The sequence below is a fragment of the Monodelphis domestica genome, chromosome 5 (genome assembly GCF_027887165.1).
Source record: "Monodelphis domestica isolate mMonDom1 chromosome 5, mMonDom1.pri, whole genome shotgun sequence".
NCBI lineage: Eukaryota > Metazoa > Chordata > Mammalia > Didelphimorphia > Didelphidae > Monodelphis > Monodelphis domestica.
The window spans coordinates 26991164-27010888 of NC_077231.1; the positions used below are offsets into that span (position 1 = coordinate 26991164).

The window sequence follows — 19725 nt, forward strand, 5'->3', positions numbered from 1 at the left end:
AAAGGGGTGACTCAGTGGATTGAGAGCCAGGTCTAGAGATGGGAGGTTCTAGGTTCAAATCTGAACTCAGACACTTCCTAGCTGTATGATCCTGTGCAAGTCATGTGACCCCCATTGCCTAACCCTTACCACTCAGACAGAAGGTAAGGGTTAGAAAAAATAAATAAAAATACAACAACAACAACAAAAACAGCCTTTATCTTCCATCTTAGAATGAATACTATGTATTGGACCCAAGGCAGAAGAACAGCAAAGGCTAGGCAATGGGGGTTAAGTGACTTGCCTAGGGTCATACAACTAGGAAGTCCACATTTGAACCCAGGACCTCCCCATCTCCAGGCCTGGCTAAACCACTTAGCTGTCCCCCCTCCCCCAATCCATTGTTTCTTGATGTCCTTCCTTGGGTGAGTTGGGAGGCCACAACACAAGCCATAGACAAAAAGGAGCACCTCAGGTTTCTTCATTAATAATAACAGTAGCCATAGCCCACCTAGGTATTGCTCACATTATGAAACACACACAGTACTTGAGGCACAATTCCCTAAGGTGATCAACACCAGAGAAAGAACACTCTGGAGAGCCATAGACTTCATCCTTCCCAAACCATTTCCCTCATAACACCATTTTGGGATTTACAAGAGCTCCTCAAAATGCTTTTGTATACATCTCTCTTGTACTCACAGTACCCAAGGGAGGTAAGAAAGGGAAAGTAGGAGTTTATCTTCTAGTTAGAGAAAATAAGCCCAGAAGAGATGAAGTCACTTGTCCAAAGTCACATGGAAAGAATCCAGAACCAGAGCTGAGAACATCTGCTGGTTTTTCCCCATTAAATTTCTTGAATCAAGTTGTTCCAGATCTTCCAGGTTCTTTCTGTTTTCTCTCTGATCAAGCATTAAAATCAACTAAAACAACTTTTTCTTTGGAGAGTGCAGACTTGCTTCAAAAGTAGAACCTGTCGAGCCAACTTTCCAGGAAGAAGTCTGCTAACTCAATGTTGATTTCCTGAGCCAGGCAGCTGAACAAGAATTAGGTGGCCAAGAGGCATGTGAAAGATGCTCTCTAGTCCCTGGATTAGGAAGTACACCTGATTGTGTCTTGCCCAAATGATCCCTGGCAGATTTCTAAAGGAATCTAGATGAGAGGAGTCAGTGCTACTGAGTATCAAACAGTTCTCCTGCCTTCTAATGCTTCAAACAAGATACCCTTCACATAGATATGACTTGGTAAAAGCAGTCTTTAACTGACACCAATGGAGCTGGATGCCAAGCTGATAACCTCAGAACTGAGAGGCTGGGGATTCAGTTACTACTTTAACCTTGGCACCCTTGAAGTGAATCTTAGCTCTTCTAAGAGAGGAATGAAGATGCCAGGTATCTCATTCCACCTAACTCCTCTAAGCTTCTCCTCCCTAATACCAATTCCATTTCTTCACAACCAGGCAGTCTAGTATCTCCCTGGGCAGAGGAACTGGGTCAAATCTTGCAATGCCAAGAGTCAAGACACTATTTTAGGTAAGGGGTAAAGATAGGAGAAGTTTTGGTTACACGAGACAGCTTTGGATAAAAGATCCTGGGAAGGAATTGACTTAATGGCAACAAATCTCTACACTGACACAGACAACACAGAGCTAAATTCAGCTCAATTAGCAATTAGGACAAACTGGACAAAACCCACTCTCCTACCCTTCAGAGGAGACGGCAGCAAATGTGTTGAAGGTGCCACCTCATATGCAAACCTTCCCTGAATCTCTCAGCTGTTAAGTGTTCTTTCCCTTCTCAGATTACTTTGTAGTGCCTTATCTGTGTACATGTATCTTCCTAGTAGAACACAGGCTCCCTGAGAACAGGGACTACTTCATTTGAGTTCATAAACCTTTGCATATGGTAAACAAAATACTTGCTGAATTAAATCAAAGGAAGATTGCTAGGTATAGGAAACTAGACAAAATGAGTTCTCTTCTTTGTTTTTCTGACTGGAATGATAACCTAGGTTAACTCTCACTTTGGCTCATATGGTTCTTTTTCCACCCCATCAGTATCATATTAATACAAAGCAGTATTATCTGACTCAGAGATTTCCCACCAGGCCCAGTGACAGGGTGGGGTCTGTAGAATCCTGAAAGTTGGGTGGCCCAATCCAGTGTCTATCTTCCACAGTTCTGCCAATAGCTGTCACCTTCTAGTCTGAAACAGTATTCCCACAGCTCTAATTGTTAATGACAAAAATGACAGAAAGTTGAGTTTACTTAGCTGGGTATTACAAAACCTTGAAATGAGAGTGACACTGGAAATAATTAAAGTACTTCAAATCCCCCAAAGAATACAGCATGATTGAGATGCTCCCAAACTGGGATTTTTAAAAAGACATGTTGCCTAGATGAGGTAAACAGATTTTTAACTGGGCAAGGTTTTACTCAATACCCATCAGGGTTCTGATTTGTTCCTAAGGAGGAAAATGGTATTCCTTTCTCTTGGTCAGGTACATGTTTTTGTTTTTTTCCTTGAGAATTGGTTGCTTTGGGTGATTTTGAGGACAAATGTTCAAATGTTTTGCCCCTTATTTCTCTTTAAAGTGATGGAAGTGATATAAAGGAAATAGGGGTGTATGAGATAGATGTCATATATTTTGTCACTCAGAACAAGAAACAGACAAGTAGAAACATCTAGTCTCTCGAGATATGGGATCATGGGTAAATTATGGTTCACTACAAGGCAGAACCTATTCTCCTCACCCCTCCAGTGTGTTTACAGTTCCAGTTGAACAAGCAGATCCAAAGCACCACACTATTATTCACTACTGCCCCTGCCTTCCAAAACCAAAACTTGGGAATTCATGGTTTGGGAATGACATTGCTGCCTTGTTTTAAAGCTGAATTTTGGTAAGGGAATCACATAGGGTGGAGTAAAATCGGGCAGGTTTCTCACAGAAAGATGGTAGTTAAAGCATGTAGAGCTCCACAGAGCCTTCTACAAAACAGATGAGCTTTGCAGCTCTGAAATGACCTTTAGGGTTAGCTTGTTTTCTCCAGGAGTTGACATCCTCAAGAGGAAACTTGACAGCCTTTTCTCAGTTCTTGTGGCTGTCTTTTATGCTTAGGGTGCCTGACTAATTTTCTCTTTAGACTTTAGCTAGTGACTTCATGTCTGTAGATGACACAAGAAGACATCACACTCTCACTGTCTGAGTGTTTGGAGAATAATGTAGAGGGAAGAAATTTCCAGGACATCCTAAGAATGGCTAGTCTAAAAATAAGGGGTAATAACTGGGAAAATGCCATAGTAGGAAAGAGGTAGGAAAATACCATCTCACTTTCTTTTAAATCCCCTATGCCTATAGCTTTTCTCTTGTCCTTTCATCTTGCCTCTCTTCTTCATACATATTTTAGAAGAAGAGGGGGCTGATATTTATAAGATGAGGGTAGTAACTCCTCTCCCATCCACACACATTCCCTTGCATTTCAGCACAGATGAGGCTGAAAAAGTTAACACACTTGATTCAGATGAGATGAGACTCCTAGTAAGTTATCTAAAGTTACTCCCATGTATACAGAAAGCCACCATAGTCATGGTTCCTTTATCTGATGGGGAAGGAATATAAGTTTAAAGAGGCTTTCATCTTTAACTTCAAGGGAGGATGTCCAAAACAGTACTATTCATCAAAGGGGACGAGGTGAATTCTGCTTGGACAATAGAATCATAAAATTTTAACACTAAGTGGTATTTCTAAGATCATCTAGTTAAACTGCCTCATTGAGAAATGAGGAAACAATAGTAGAAAGGTTAGATGATATTAGATAATTCTTAGTCCAGTGGTTCCCCCCCCCCTTACTAAATCATAGTATTTGGAGCTGCCCCACAGAATTCCAGAGTTAGAATGGAACTCAGAAGTCATTAAGTCCAACTCATATCTAAACAGAAGTCAAAGTGGTCACCAAGCTTCAGCTAGAAGGTATCCAAAGAATGGAATTCATTACCTGCTAAAGCATTGTGCTTTGGTATACTTCTAATTATTAGGTAGTTTTCCCTTAGACTCCTACTTCTGCCTCTTTGAAAAATCTCCCTATTCCCTCTAGCTCTGAATTTTGCAGCCAAATAGAACCAATTTAATCTGCCTCCACACAACAGATTTTAAAAATACCTGGATAGCTTCTATGCTCTCTCTCAAGTCTTTTTTTTCCCTAAGCATGCCCAGGCCCTTCAATTAATTGATTGCAAGGCATTTTGCAAGGCATTATTTCTAGTTCTCTCACTATCCTAAGTTCCCTCTCTTGGTCATGCTCCATTTTCTCGATGTTCCTCTTGAAATATAGTGTCCAGAATCAAGCACAACATCCTAAATGTGGTCTGACTATGGCCAGGTACAGTGGGATTATCAATTTCATCATTATGGGACCAATGGCTCTGTTAAAATCTTTGTTTGGTTACCAATCACTTTGGTGATTCATCTTTGCCATCTACTAATACCCCCCAATTTTTTCATAGACAATGCTGTCTAGACATGCTTTCCCATACTTAGTTGATTATTTTGAATCCCAGTGTACATTTATAAGTTTAAACTTATCTGATTTAGCTCATTGTTTCACTGTATTCTCATCATCTTGTTCTCATTAGGACAGACTTTGTCAAAGTCATCAGGGATATTATACTTTGTTTATAGCATTTCCTTCAACTACCAATTGATCTCACCTGAAAAATTATTTCTGGCTAGCACAGGCCAGTAGTTCCTGTTCCTGGGAGGTTGAGGATGATGAGTTGATTGAGTTAAGTAGTTCTGCACTGTAACAGATCTAAAGCCAAATGTGCGTCCCAACTGAGTCTAGCATCAATAGGGGGAACTCTCAGGAGCAGGGAGCTACCAGGCTACCTGAGGAAGGACAAAATGGCCCAGTTTGGAAACTTCTATGCCAATCAGCAAAGGTGTCCGGACCTGAGAAGAGCCAATATATTTCTGGTCTGGGAAAGATAAGAGAGATGCACCCCCCCAAAAAGGCTATTTTTGCATAGGGCCACTTTATTCCAGTTCTACTTCAATGGCTAATAAGTCTGAGTGGGGAACATAGCTTATAAAGCCTTGCCTTATAATCTAGCTGTGCTGTTTCTAAATCTGATTTCCTGTAGGAAGCCAAGACCATTTCACACCAGAATTGGAATTGGCCTTTATCTTACAGTATCTATACTGTGGCCCCTTGAGCCTACCTATTACTTTCAATCCAGAGTCCAAACCTTTGTATAAAAAAGGGAACAGACCCAATAGTCTGAAGTCAAGCATTCTTTTTATACCAAGGGTAAAAAGACAAATTAGGGAAGTGTATCTCACTGTATATGTCATTATTCAGAAACCACCAGGACTCCCTGAGAGGGAACAGAAATAGTGTTTGGAAGAAAAAAAATGATCCAGCTTTCTTAATGGTGAATATGAATCCTATTTCCTAGGAGAGAGGTGGTCAGACTACAGTTGAGGTCTGAGATATACCTTTGTAGACATGGTGAGTATGATGATCTGTTTTGCCTGACTGTACTGATGTCTGTAAGGGAGTTTTATGAGGGGGAGAGAGAAGTGTTCAAGAAAAAAGTGAGGAGAAACCAAAGGAAAGAACATCAAATTAACTGAAGTTTTACCTCACAACTGGCAAAGATGATACTTTTCTTGTTGGAGTGGCTAAAGAAAGATAGGCACACGAATACCCTATTGGTGTAGCTGTGAACCTATTCAACTATTCAGGAAAGCAATTTGGAATTATGCTAAGAAAGTGACTAAAATATTCATATCCTTTGAGTCAGAGATCGCACTCCTAGATGATATCCCCAAGGAGGTCAAAGAAAAAAAGAAAGGTATTATATGCAACAAATTAATCATAGTGGCACTCTTCTTGGCAGCAAGGAACGGAAAACAAAGTCAATTCCCATCGTTTAGGGAACAGCTCTAAAAATTGTATTACAATAATATCACTTAATTTGGGGGGGGGTACTTAACATCAAATAGAACAAGCATTTCCATACACAAAATGGAAAATAATATAATGGAATACTGCAGTATCACAAATGATAAATATGAAGAATTAAGAGCATAGGAAGATATATGAACTGCTGAAGAATACAGAGAAGAAGAAAAGTGATATGACTACCAAAGTATGAAGGAAAAGAATAAAAAAAGAAAGAAAACCCTGAATGATGTATAATTATAATGTCCAAGCTTGGCCCTGGAGAAGGGTTGAGAAAATGAACTTCCTTCCTTTAACTGCATAAGTACCAGACCATGGGTCCAGAATATTGCATATAGTCACAAATGGTTAATACGTTGAATGATTTTGTAGATCTGATTTTCCTTCTCTTTTAATCTTTTTAAAACAATGTAAACACTTTTTCTTTTATATCTCCAAAAGCTTTTTAAAAGCATTTAAAAATTCAACTTAACAAATACTAAATAAGATGAACATTTTTACATATGAAAAAGACTTGTACAATGAAGACATGATTCTGCCCTTGTACAGCTTGCTTCTCTCTCCAAGTATACAAATTCAAAATATTTTTAAAGCTGCCTTCTTTGCCTATGTTTTCTATTGAATTTCCTTCTGCTTTCTGTACATTTATAATAAAATGTTTCAGTGTCCCTTTCTTATTCTCCCCGAACCATTTTGGTGACTAATGTTAAGCCCAACCCTTCCCCCATCCCAAAACAATTTGAAAGGAAACTAAAACCCTAGTATCAAAAATGCCAAATAAAGCAAAACACATACCCACATTAGCCTTGCCTGAAAATGTCTTATTCTACACCTTGAGTTGATCACCTCCCTCAATGACAGGAGATGATAACATATTTCATCACTGGTCCTTGGAAACCTGAACTGTTCATTACATCCATCAAGATTTCTTAAGTCTTAGCTGTTTTTCTCTCCGATGTTATTGTATTAGATTTTCTCTGGGTTCTGCTTATTTCAATTTGGATAGTTCACACAAGTTCTCCCAGGTTTATTTAAAAATCTTTTCATCAGTTCTCATGGTACAATATTCCATTATCTTTACATACCATAGTTTGTCCGGCCATTCAACGATCAATGGGCCTCCCCACACGCTTAGTTGTTAGTTCTTTATCATTACAGAAAGAGCTGCTATAAATTTTTTTTGTGTGCGCACAAAAGTCTTTTCCCACTTTCTTTGATCTCTTTGAGGGTCTTTGGAGGGACTTCTGGAGTCTTAAGTCCAAATTGTTTTCCAGAATGGCAAAACCAATTCACAGCTCCATCAACAGTGCATTTCCCCTCAGTCCCTTCAACAATTGTAATTTTCCTTTTTGGGTATTTTTGAAAATGTGATAGTAATAAAGTGGAATGTCAGTTGTTTAATTTCTCTAATTATTAGCGAGTTGGTACTTTTTTCAAATGACTATTGATACCATGGTATTTTTCCATTGAGAACTGCTTGCTCATATCATTTGATTATTGGCTCTTGTTCTTTCATATTTGAATCAGTTCCTCACATATATTAGACCTGATCTGAGAAACTCCCTGCAAAGACTTTTTTCTCCCTAGTTAAATACTTCTCATTGTCAATGTGTTGATTTTACCAGTGCAAAACCTTTTTGTTTTATATAACCAAAATTCTCCACTTTATCTTCTGTGATCCTTTATATCCCTTATTGGTCATGAAGTCTCCTAGCCATAGGTGCAATAGGAATGTCCTTATTATCTCCTCTAACTTGTTTATGAGGTGATCTTTTATATCTCTACATCATGCATCCATTTGGAACTTATCTTGATGTATGGTAAACCTCATTTCTGCCAGATTATTTTCCAGTTTTTGTCAAATAGTGATTCATTGGCCCAGAAGTTGGGGATCTTTAAGCTTATTAAACACTATGCTACTGGATTTGCTTATATTTGTTGTATACTTTTCTGTTCTAATGATCAACTTCTCTATTCCTTAACTAATACCAAACAGTTTGGATAATTACTGCTTTTGAGTATACTATGAAATATAGCTAGCTCCTTTTCCTTCCCACTTTCCTTCCATTATTTCCCTTGAGTCTTGACCTTTACAAAAATTTTTGTTACAAGAGATGGCTTGAGATTAGGCCAAGGAGGAATTTAGAAATTAAGGTGATATTAAAATAAGGTATTAACAAAAAAAATTTTTTTAAAGAATAAAAGACACTGAAAACCCAGCTTTTAAGTGCTTTGCCTTTGTCTCTTCATGAGACTTAATCTGGAGCCTCTACTGCTTAGATATTTCTCTGTGGATCTTACAGAGATGGAGAAGCCTGGGGAAGAGAAGGCAACGGGTAAATATTGGCAAACAAGCTAAAGATTGCAAATTGAAGAAACAAAAAGAACCATCAATTTCTGGGAAAGTCTCAAGATTACCCTGTACCAATTTCTTTGAAACATGCCTTGTCTTTGACCCCTTCAGAGGAAGTTGAAAACCAAGTGACAATACTGAAGATTCTAATTCAGGGGATGTTCTCCCCATCTGTATAGCATATTCCAGAAGCTCCAGGGAGACTCCTATTTCATTTTAGGAAAGCCTTTTATAAAACAATCAAACTTTTAAAGACCTACATAAAGAACCATTTTTGGATTTATTATTATTTTTAGATTTGTTATTTTTAAAATGAAAAAAATTGGTCACCATGTCATCTTCCTTCACTAACAGAAAAAAAAAATCAAAAAAGACCAAACACTCTAAAGAAAAGAGATGACAAAGGTTTTTGATCTCAGAAACTTTTTACATAAAATATGAACTTCATGGCAACTCTGAGACTTCTGGCAGTTGCAGAGTAGTGATTTATTTGCATTGGTAGGAGTTTCCTCATCAAGAGTTCCTTATACAAATGAAATCTCAGGTCAAGAAGAAAAACCAAGAGCTTATTCCACCAGAATCAGACAAACCTTGGACAGAACAGTCCCTGAGACTTGTGTTCAAGTGCAGAGGGAAACCTAGAAGACCCTAGAAAACTTCCCTAACTCTAAAAAAGTGATTGTTTTCCTTGTTTACAGTAGGGAGGAAAAGTCCTGAGCACCTTCAGAAACTCACACATAGTAGAAAATGGGTCCTAGAGAAAGAGGATAGCTTTCCTCAGCTGAGCCATGTTTTGCTCTTTACAAAGGCCAATGGTCAGGACATTACAAGCACTTCCTTTTTGCTTCATTCTGAGACTGATAGCTTCTCATTCAAGGGCCAAAAGGTGATGAATCAGAACTAGAGGCACCAGAAGAGGATAAAAAAAGACCTAATTGAAGTTTATTAGAAGTTATTCAAGAGCCTCTTCTGTCTCTTCTTGTGACCTGGGGTGATATCTGGATCCCTGAGCACACATAGGGAACTTAAAAAGCCTCTTGGTTTCTTGGCTGTGATATCTGGGATGGGAAGGGCTGGAAGAGAGGAAAAGATCAACTACGAACTTTATGCCCTCTGCCAACTGGAGCTCTACTCTCCAAAGGACTTGTCTGTTCCTGTTGATGAAGATATGAACTATCTTCTATAATGACACTCCAGGTCACCTTTGGTGGAAATATTCCAGATCGATACCAGCTGCATCCAGGTAGTTGATGCTTCCTGGTTAGTACAAGGGGAGCTATTATAAATTATAGGGCAGATTTTCATGTTACCAAAGGATATGAAAGATAAGGGGAGAAGGAAAAAGTGCACTCCAGAGCAAAGTGACCAAATAGTAGCTGAAAGGGGAGATGGGGGCTAAGAGAACCCCTGGGTCTCAAAAACCATCCCATTAAAGGAAATATGACTCAAAGGTCAGAGGGTGAGAGGCAGCTTTACACACTAACACATACATACTCATCCCCCCAAAACACTAAATAATTAGGTCATGAGATTTTAGAGCCCCAAGAGGATCTTTAAATTCATCTAATCCAACTTCTTTATTTTCAAAAACCTTAACATCTCGACTTTTACATCAATTCTAAGACAGAAGAGTGGCAAGGCCTAGACAAATGGTGTTAAGTAACCTGCCCTGCATCACACAGCTAGGGTTAGGGTTGTCTGACATCAAATTTGAACCCAGATCCTCCTGATTCCAACCTGGAACTCTATCCACTGTGCTACCTAGCTGCCCCTAACTTCTTTATTTTAGAGCTAAGTATCCAAAAGGTGAAGTGATTTGCCCAAAGTCATACAGGTAGCAAACAGCATATTGTGGACTAGAAACCTGGCCTTCAAACTCCAAATATAGGGCTCTTTCCATTATACCATATCTCCCATCCATAGGACCTCTGATTAGGGCCTCAGGGATATACCAAATCAAATGCTGACAATCACCAATATAAGAATACTATAGGAAAGCTAGGAAGGCAAACAGGGAGCCCACAACAGAGGAAACACCAGATCTGTATGTGTTCCCTACCAGAGGAACTGAGGTGCCAAACAACTAAACTTTTTTGGAAGAGCAAAGTTCTATCTCTAATCTGAAGCCTAGTTCATGTGGGGAAACCCCCAATTCATGAAGCCCCATAGAGAGAAGTGTTTATCCTTCCTTCCTAAACACTTCCCATCTATGGGGCAATGCTTCATTTCAGAATCCCCTACAGCCAGACAGAAACAAGTCTATCACAACCAGTAAGCACCAGAAACCAAAAGAAGTGAAGACATCAAAGTTTCCCAGATGAAGGAAAAGAGATAGATGAGAAAAGAAGGCTGCAGGGGAAGGATTAGATAGACTGGAACTAGGACCCCTTTGGCAGTTAGGAAGAAACAACTTCTCCCCCTCATACCTTTACCTTCAGCTTTCTTCCTATTAGGGCCAGTCTCCCTCTCCCAGACATTTCTTCCTTCACAGATTTCGTCCCATTCCCAGTCCTGCCTTCTGGATCTCCTAGATCTCCCAACAGACAAAGCCCACTTCATTTCTCCCCTAGAGATTTCTTTCTACCTTACATCTGTGCTTCCTCTTCTGCTATTTCTTCCCCACTTTCCCTCTTTACTCCTTAGTCAGGATCCCAAGTCCCTTAAACTTTCTACCTCTCAGTCTCAGGGCTTGCTCTTCCCCACCCTCTTGGTCCCTCTGGGCTTTCCTCCCATCCTCTCAATCTCCTTGTACTACCCCCTCAACTTCAGTCTCCCTTGTGCTTCTTCTCCCCCATCCTCTCTATCCCCCGGATCCCTCCCTCCCCCAGTCCCAGTGCTTTCTTCCTCGGACACCCCCTCCCCCCATCCCACTTGGTCCTCCTGTACTCTTTCCTCCGTCCTTAGTCCCACCGGGCTTCCCTCCCATCCTTTCAAATTTCTCTGTACTCTCCCCACCATCCTGTGCTTTCTCTATCCCCCAACCCCACGTGGTCCCCCTTTACTCTTCCCCTTCCTCTCAGGCCCCCTGAACTCTTACCCCCTCCTTAGCCCCTCAGCACCCCTGGACTTGACACCCATCTCGATTCCCCCCGGACTCTCCCCCTACCCTTTGGGCCCCCCTGTGCTCGCCCCTCGCCGCTCAGCCTCCCTGCGCTTTCTCTCTCCCACACCTCACTTGGTCCCCTCAAAGGTTTCTCCCCCTCCATCTTTTGCCCCTTTTTCTTTCTTTTCGCGCCCAGCTCGGTCTTCTCTCCCTCCAGGGTTCCCGACCAGCACCAACCCGCCCCGCACCCGGCCCATGGGGGCCATGGCCCCTTCCCCCCTCCCTATCCCTGTTCCCTTCAACGCCCTCTGCTCACCCCCAGACCCGGGCCCGCAGGACCCGAGGCGTCCCAGGCCTCCCCCCAGCCCCCAACACTTCACGCCCTTGCCCCTCAAGCCCCGCCCCCAGGCTGCATGGACCCCGCCCCCCGCCCCCCGCGCGCGCCCAAGCCCCGCCCCTCACTCACCTGAGGCGGCTCCGCGCGCGCGCGCGCGAACGGAGGGGCGGGGAGGGGGGGGAGTGTTGGGGACGAGGGGGGCGGGGCAGTGGGGGGGGAGCCCCCCGGCCCGGCCGGCTCGGGGCTGGGGGGTCACGGGGGGCGGGGTCACTGAGGCGGAGGCAGCCGGGCCGGAGCCGGGGTGAGGGCGCTCGGCGGCGGCTCCATCTCCATCGGCTGCTTCACCTGAGGAGGGACGGACCCCCCCCTCGAGCCCCCCCCCATCACAGCCGTCCCCCCCTCCCTCGAACAACTTCCGGTCCCACTGCCAGGCGACAGGCTGCGATGCCGAATGCCGAGAGCTCCGGCGCCGGGGAGGCTGCTGGGGGAAAGGAGCCAGGTGAGAGCAGCCGAGCACCGAGGGCATCGAGCGGAGCTGGCCCCCGCCCCCCCTTCTTCCCCTCGTCCTCCCCTCCTCCTCACCGGGGGTGGCGGTGCGGAGCTTGCAGCATCCTCCGTGGCTACTCTAGTCTTTGGTACCGTCCATGTTTCGGAGGTGGGACGCCCCTGCCCATCCCCTGGCTTTCTCGACTGGCCTCCTGTCTTCCTCTGGGGGGTTCTAACTGCCATGTCCATTCTGACCCGGGGTCTTAAGTGATTGAGAAGATGGGGAGGAGTCCTTAGCTCTCTCCCAAAGATTTGTTTCAGGTCTAAGTGCCTTCTAGGCACCAAAACTGGGAGACTAGGATTAGACTCGGTCCTCTCTTACCCTCTAGGGGTTTGCATTCTCCTGGTACTAGGGTTCGGGTCTTAGCTTGTTGGAAGAATGCCAGGGAACCCCCACCTCAGCTGCCCTGTGCTCACTCCTCAGGATTGCAGGATACGAGGAGACATTCGATAGCATTTATGCCAAGATCAATTGCAGCCAAAGGAACGTAAGCAAAGAGGGTGAGAATAGAGCGAACGGGGAAAGAAAACTTAAGGGACAGTTTCCTTAGACGATGTGTGTCTGAGTGAACAGCAGTCAGAATTTAAAACCCAGGTAAACTGATTCCAAATCCAGTGTGAAAATTAAATGTTACTGAAATCTCTTTTTAGGTCGTGTACGTTTTACCTGAGTATGAGGAGTACCTCCCCTAGAGAGCCACCCCTTATAACAAAGGAAAAGACAAAAAGCAAAACTAACCATCATTAGGAAAAATAGTCTACATTATATGCAATGTACCTTACCCTTAGCCTCCCACCTCCAAAAAAAGAGGAGTTGAGGAGTTGGAAGTGTGTGTGTGTGAAGCTTGCTATTTAAAACTACAGTTTTTGATTTGGATTGTTTTCTTATTTTTTAATTAACATTTTGTAATGATTATATTGTCTTCTTGGTTCTGCTTTGTGAGGATTAAAAATGCCAATGTAGTAATTCTGGGAGATGAATTATTTTATTAATTGACCAGTCAAAACAAATTCATTTGGTCAAATGGTTCTCTCCTTAGAAGACCCCAGTTCCTTTTTATTTGGGGATTTTGGTTTTATATGAGTATTCTCTTACAAAAATGAACAATATGAAAATGTTATGAAAATATGTTTTACATGCATAACCCAAATAGAATTGCTTACCAGTTTTGAAAAGGGGGTGGGAAAGGGGGGAGAGAGACAATTTGGATTACATAACTTCAAAACTTTTCCAAGTTATTACATGTAATTGGTAAAAATAAAATATCTTTACCAAAAAAAAAAAAAGACCTCAGTTTCCACTCAAGGATCCATATAAATAGGGAGTTCATCCCTCAGTCCTCCCCTAGACATTGGAGATATCTTTAATTGGTGAATAACCCATGGCTGGATGGTCATGAAAACTAACTCCTTCTAGAAGTTAATCATGTACCAGTCTCCTGCTTCCTAGCTACTTGGGGAAAAAAAGTTCTGCCTGGTTAAAATCGACCTTTGTGATGATTCTCAGTGAGAGACTGAAGGATTTGTTTGTGTGTGTGCATACATCTAGTATAAGCTGGTTCTATTGACTGACATAGATTAAACCTCAAAGTATGCATTTTCCATCTGCTTATAGTAGAAGGTTCTCTGGTTCAAGGCAATCCTTAAAGTTCTTAGGAACAGAGGAATGAATACAGAAATCAGGGAAATGATTTTTGAGTCTTCAACTTAAAAATCAGGATTAGAAATAATTACATATATGCATATATATGTATATATATGAGAAATCTCAGCTTGCTTCATTTTACATTAGTCCACAAGTCTTCCTTTGCTTTTCTGGATTCACCATATTCTTTGTTTCTTACAGCACAGCATAATTCCAATACATTCATGTGCCACAATTTGTTAGGCTTTTACTTTGCTCCTATTCTTTGATGTGATCATGCTGCTACCCCCCATCATGTGTGCACAGTTCACATGTATGTATAGCCTCCCACCATATAGTTCTTTTCCTACTCCCTTCCAGGTTCTTCTATCCAGGCATCAGGCCCAAGAAATAATATTGAACAAACAGAAACTTTATTGATATGAGAAAAATAAGAGGGGGTTACAATATCCCTTTTTTTCTTTATAAGCTGGGAGCAACCTGTGCCCCTTTGTACAGATTATGTATAAAAGAATGGAAAAATACGGCCCCAGAGGTGACAGGGAAATTAAAAGCCTGGAGAGAGAAATGTGGTACAAGTATTATTACACTGATTGATTCTTTTGTCCAGCTTTCAACTTAATCTCAGAACAGAGTCTGAAGGACCACTGAGTCCGAGGTAGATATCATAATGAAATAAATATAGATAGTTATCAGTATTAGTCCTTGAAATTAGGAGGAAGGCATAAATGGAAATATGTCTGTCCAGAGGTGGCTAGGGAAAGGGGATGTTTATTTGCAGTTCTATTTATGAATGTAGGAGGAGTGGGACTGCCTCAGGGATAGTGTCTGAGTAGATCAAACCAGAGGGGAAAAGTTTTTGGATGTTTGTCTTATAGAAAGGAGAAGAGTCCACGTGAGAAACAACTTGGAAAAGGGAGAGATTGAGAAGAATGTTTTACAGGCTGTCAAGGTTGCAGTAATTGTTCTTACGGAGCCACCTGAACACGAACACGGTGCCAGGCATTGGTGAGCACGCCTCGAAGGTTCCAGATAGGGGCCACAGTGTCAGGTTGCACATTGTAGCCATCATCCACAGCCTTGCATATAATGTTCAATTCCTTCCACTCAGTGGGCACTGGTGCTGTCAGCTGCCACAGCTGCCATGCCCAGGCTCTCCTTGGTGCCTGGGCCTCTCCCTCCAACTTTGCCTCTTGCCAGGTCAACCCACCATCCAGAGATACATCCACCCTGATTACAGCCCTGCCTCCCCCACTCCAAGCATAGCCCTTCACAGTCACCTCCCCAGACTCTATCGTTTGCCCTTCCCTGGGCTCTGTGATGGCTGACTGCACCGGGAGCTCCTGAATGGCCGGGGCAGAGTCAAAGTCTACATTGTCCCAGTCTACGGAGGGACAGAAGCCTTTGTAATCACGGCGTTGCCAATGGCTAGGACTTTCCTCAGGGCTGATGCTCACCTTTCCTAGCCATTTGACATTCCGAGCGCCCACTACGCCAGGGACCACCACCCTTACTGGGAAACCATGGTCGGGGGTCAGTGGCTGTCCATTCATCTCATAGGCCAGCAGGACATCACCTTCGGGGTCCATGGCCCGAGCCAGGGGGATGGAGGCTCCGTAGGCTGTCCCTGTGGGGTCACAGTCCAGCCCTTCGAAACATACGTGGGCTTCAGGGCCATAGGGTAAATGGCCAGCCCGTAGGAGAACGTCTCGAAGCCGAGCACCGCCCCACCGTGCTGTGCTGATGGCCCCTGCCCCCCAGTTTAATCCTTTGACTGCCTTAACTTGGGCCATCTCGCTTCGACGGTTCCCAGCACACTGCAGGGTGACTGTGACCTGGTGCTTAGGGAACTGCTGGAGATCCTCTAAAGACAGGCGCAGCGACGGCCCTCCGGGGGGCCCTTCCACTTGCAGATGGTATGTGGCAGGGTCTATGATCGGTACAGGCAGGTGATTCCGCGTGAAAAAGAGAGAATTAGGTGTGATGTAACTCTCACCCAAGAGCTCCAAGGGCGGCTCTGCATTAAAAGGCTTCTGGCTGTTGATCTGCAAAGCAGGGTGTCTGGGAGGGTCGCTGGCATAAGGGTCAGTGGAAGTTAGGTCAGAAGACCTTTCTTCTTCAGGGCTTAGCTCCCCAATCTTATACTCGGCCAGGAGCTCCCGTACATGTGGCTGGTTGTGAGCTGCATAGAGGGCCCAGAAAGGCTCCAGTGGGCCCCCTGCAGCAAGCAGTAATTTAGATGGCCCACCTGGGTGCATGGCCACAAAGTCTGTGACATCAAAGACCTCACGGCCCAACGTTACCCAGACCCGTGTCTCAAGACTGTGATGACGGCTCACTTCTGCCTTTGTGTATACGCGTAATGACTCTTGGGCAGCCTGTGGGGAGAGTGGAGAGGAGACAAGGAAAAAATTATAAAAGGGGGGTGCTATCAAACTTTTCTTCTCATTCAGCCTAATCTACTTTGTGTTACTGGGTAAATCCCTTATTCTCTCTCTATAAGCCCCAGCTATAAAATGCCCTGAGCAAATACTCTGTAAACCTTAAAGCCACGGAGATGTAATTACTAGTTTTGGCAGCAATTCTTTTTCTTCAGTGTGGTAGGTTGGTGGCACAGTGAACAGAATGCCAGGGCTGGAGTTGGGAAGAGCTGGGTTCAAATTTGCTCTCAGATACTTCCTAACTGTATGATCCTAGGCAAGTCACTTAATCTCTGTCTGCCTCAGTTTTCTCCTCTGTAAAATGAGGATAATCCTAGGATAGTTGTGAGGATAAAATGAGATATTTGTAAAGCCTATATAATTGCTAGTTAACTATTATTTAATTCAACAAATGGGCAGCTAGGTGACCTTGGATAAAGTGCCAGGTGCTGGGAAAACCTGGGTTCAAATCTGGTCTCAGATACTTCCAAGTTATATGATCCTGGGCAAATCATTTAATCCCATTTGCTTCCCTCTTATCCTTCCATCTTTGAGTTGTTACTAAGACAGAAAGTAAATGTTATTTTAAAAAACCAGCAAACATTTATTATTCCCTTCAATTTAGCCACCTTTTCACAATACCTTTTCTCTATGATTTCTATAAGCCAGGACAGCCCCAAGGCCCAGCAGTGCTCCTGCAGCTGCCCAGTATCTTGAAGGAATGCTGTCATTAGAAAAGTCAGGTTTGGGTCTTTGGGGATGAGAGGAATCACTGGTAAAGCAGACATAGGGACGCGGCTTTGGGACAATAGACCTGAAAAAAGGAGAGTCAATAAGCCCATTAGGCTCCCTACCATCCCTCTTCCAGAAGGAGCTACATGAAAGGGGTGAGTTGATGCTATCCAGACCTATCTGAAGATGAAAGAATAAGGCCAAAAGATGAAGTTAGCTACCTGGTTCTTTACATTTCCTTAGCTAGAACTTGTTTCTGCACAAGAACACGTAGAACGAGTACAATCTAGCTTCCCTCCTACCTATTAAAAGCAGTTAACTTCCCCAAGCTGATAAGATAATACATCATAAAATATTGAAGCAGAGGAGATATGGAAGTGGGAAAGTACCCAGGGTAAGGCACACCTGTCCAACTTGGAAACTCGAAGGCCAGAGACTGCAACTCTTCGTAACAACAGCATCATAGACACTGGAGGGTCTAGGAAAGAGGGAAAGGCAAAAAGAAGTGGGAGTGGGGTAGGGTTAGGGGAGCCTTCTGAAGTGACACTTAAGAGATAAAGGGGCAATAAAAAGGCCACTGCCAACCACTTAGGGAAATGAAGTAAACCAAGGGACTCCTCAGCTCAGTCCTTCAAAGGACAGACTGGGTTAACCAAGGAGATGGCCAATTACCAAGGTAATAAAGGAATGGATGTGATGGATTTCCTAAAAGAAATTCTCTTTGCCCTTTTCCTGTCAATTGCGGGGAACAACACCTAGCCTAGTGCCCATATGATACACTTCCACTATTACCCAAAAGCAAGTTTTGTTTTGTTTCAGTTGTGAACAAGTGAAAACAAGAAGAAATGAGAGGAAACAGACTCCCTCCTTCTTCTAAAAAATATTAACTGATCCAGAACTATTCAGAGGGACTTATGAGAAAGAACATTATCCACATCCAGAGAAAGAACTGTGGGAGTAGAAACATAGAAGAAAAACACCTGCCTTGGGGATGTTGACTTTGAATGTTCACTCTATTACAAATAAGTAAAGAGGTTTTGAACAATGATACATATATAACCCAGTGGAATTGCTTGTCAGCTCCAGGAGGGAGGAGGGGAGGGGAAGAACATGAATCGTGTAACCATGGGAAAATATTCTAAAAATATATATAATTGAGGATCAATATGCCTGGGGCCCCACCCCTTTCCTGGCCATTCCCTTCTTTCTGGGCTCAGCAAACAGGGGTTATTGTCCCAGGAGTCACAGGTTGTCCTGAATTCCTCCCTAGGGCAGGCAAGAAGGGAACTTTACCCTTCTCTCTCCAGTGGCTTTCTGTCTTTAATCAGAATAAAAGTAATGTAGGAACAGGCACAGACACTAGGAAAATCTGGGCCTAGGCAGAGTTGAAGGAAAGAGTTGGGGTTAACCACTAAGAGACTGTCCCTTGGAATAAGAAGTCAGAAAAAGGAACGGGGGGATGCCAAGCTAGAGAAACCAATCGGAGAGATCTGTGCCCTTGGAAAAGAGGCGATGGGGGAGGACTGGATTCTACCCTCAGCCCCAGATTCGCCCTTCCCACCGGGCCACCTGGGTGAAAGAACTACTTTTTCTCAGATGAGCCCTGTCAATGCCTTCTTGCCCTGGCTGGGCCAAAGTGGTCTTCTAAGGCTCACCATCCCACCAATGCGCGTAACCTACAGTATCGATCCTCTGGAGTGGGGGATCCTCTAAGGGGTGGTCCTCAGATGGGGAGCAGGGCTGCCCGGGGCCAGGCCAGATACTTGGTTGGGCAGAAGAGCCCTTTAATAAGGATTCGGGAGCAGAACCCTGCACACCCCGCCCCGTGACGCAGGCATATACCATCCTTGGAGCCCCAGACTCCAGCCCTCCCTATCCCCCCATAGGTGCCTTCAGGCCCAGCCCGGCCCCCTTCGTCGGTTCTCCTTCCAATCTCCTACCCCGAGCAGCTTTCTAGCGGCCGCAGCGGCGTCTCTTCTGATGGCAGGGTTCAGGCAGAGCCTCTGCGGGAGAGGGCGGGACCCCCGGAGGTGACGTCAGTGCAGGATTTAAAGCACGACGGTCGCCCCTCCAAAGGTCCCCGACTGTAGGCGGGATGAGAAGTCCCACCGAAAGGTATTCTCAGCAGCACCCTTGTTTCCTGGCGTGGCTGGCTGGTAGAGAAGTAGAGGGTGGGCCAGTAACTGAGGGCTGCTCGCCTTCTCCGTGATTCCCAGTCCTAGGCGGGAAGCCTAACTGGTTGGAGGAAATGACCAGAACAGGTGGAGGAAACTCACAGTACCCGGGAACCTGGGCGAGGAAAGGTGGAAGGGACCTCGATGGCACGCCAAGGGGTGAGGCGAGTGGGGGCGGCACCCACCAGTAACTAACCAATAGCCAACATTCAAGAGATATTTATTAAGCGTCTACCAGATGCAGTGTTGTGCTTGGCGCTGCGCATACAAAAAAGAGAAACAAGGGTCTCTGCCTCTCCCAGAAGCTTACATTCTATTGGAAAGGACACGTGAGCTCCGAGACTAATCGATCTGGGAACTCATCGATCTGGGTATTTTTCTCCAAAAATGCTGATGGTAACTCAGGCTCTCCGCCAAGTCTTCCCATAAATCTGCCACAAGAGAATCCATCAAATGTGCCAAGGGAGGCCCCGCGTTCCCTTGGTACGTCATACGTGTCAACTTACATATATATATAAGTAGGGAGTGATGGAG

At 43.9% G+C, this 19725-nt stretch overlaps 2 protein-coding genes and 1 long non-coding RNA gene across 11 annotated transcripts in view; 1 reads left to right on the forward strand and 2 right to left on the reverse strand.

Annotated features, from left to right (window-relative positions):
- Positions 1–11906, reverse strand: part of IKZF4 (IKAROS family zinc finger 4) — a 29089-nt gene extending 17183 nt beyond the window's left edge. The window contains exons 1-2 of one of the 8 annotated variants that reach the window (XM_056797932.1): positions 11804–11883; positions 10721–10821 (exon numbers count right to left, since the gene is read on the reverse strand). In XM_056797932.1, coding sequence (XP_056653910.1) covers positions 10721–10771 — 51 coding nt within the window. In that variant the 5' untranslated portion in view covers positions 10772–10821; positions 11804–11883. Of the gene's footprint in view, positions 1–10720; positions 10822–11653; positions 11733–11803 lie in introns of those variants that run through there. The other 7 variants (XM_056797929.1, XM_056797928.1, XM_056797930.1 and 4 more) reach the window with 7 other exon arrangements.
- Positions 11907–12053: 147 nt separating this feature from the next.
- On the forward strand, positions 12054–14857 carry LOC130454359 (uncharacterized). Its single transcript, XR_008912010.1, has 3 exons — positions 12054–12173; positions 12645–12815; positions 14744–14857. It is a non-coding gene; the product is annotated as an uncharacterized LOC130454359 (long non-coding RNA).
- Positions 14257–19084, reverse strand: SUOX (sulfite oxidase). 2 transcript variants are annotated; one of them, XM_056797934.1, is made up of 4 exons: positions 18958–19084; positions 17423–17495; positions 16928–17099; positions 14257–16243 (listed from the first exon to the last, which is right to left on the reverse strand). In XM_056797934.1, exons 2-4 carry the CDS (start codon positions 17479–17481, stop codon positions 14834–14836), a joined length of 1641 nt encoding a protein of 546 aa, XP_056653912.1. In that variant the 5' UTR covers positions 17482–17495; positions 18958–19084; the 3' UTR covers positions 14257–14833. The 2 variants fall into 2 exon arrangements, with proteins under 2 accessions (XP_056653912.1, XP_056653913.1); XM_056797935.1 differs by lacking the exon at positions 18958–19084 and adding an exon at positions 18698–18813.
- Between the last annotated feature and the right edge of the window lie 641 nt (positions 19085–19725).

What these genes read in the sequence shown, in the direction of transcription:
- SUOX (XM_056797934.1), bottom strand. Translation starts at nt 17,481, where the DNA reads ATGATGCTGTTGTTACGAAGAGTTGCAGTCTCTGGCCTTCGAGTTTCC. An exon ending in CGAGTTTCCAAGTTGGACAG is followed by an intron (nt 17,100 to 17,422) that starts GTGTGCCTTACC and finishes TCCTTTTTTCAG; the next exon opens with GTCTATTGTCCCAAAGCCGC. An exon ending in ATAGAAATCATAGAGAAAAG is followed by an intron (nt 16,244 to 16,927) that starts GTATTGTGAAAA and finishes CTCTCCCCACAG; the next exon opens with GCTGCCCAAGAGTCATTACG.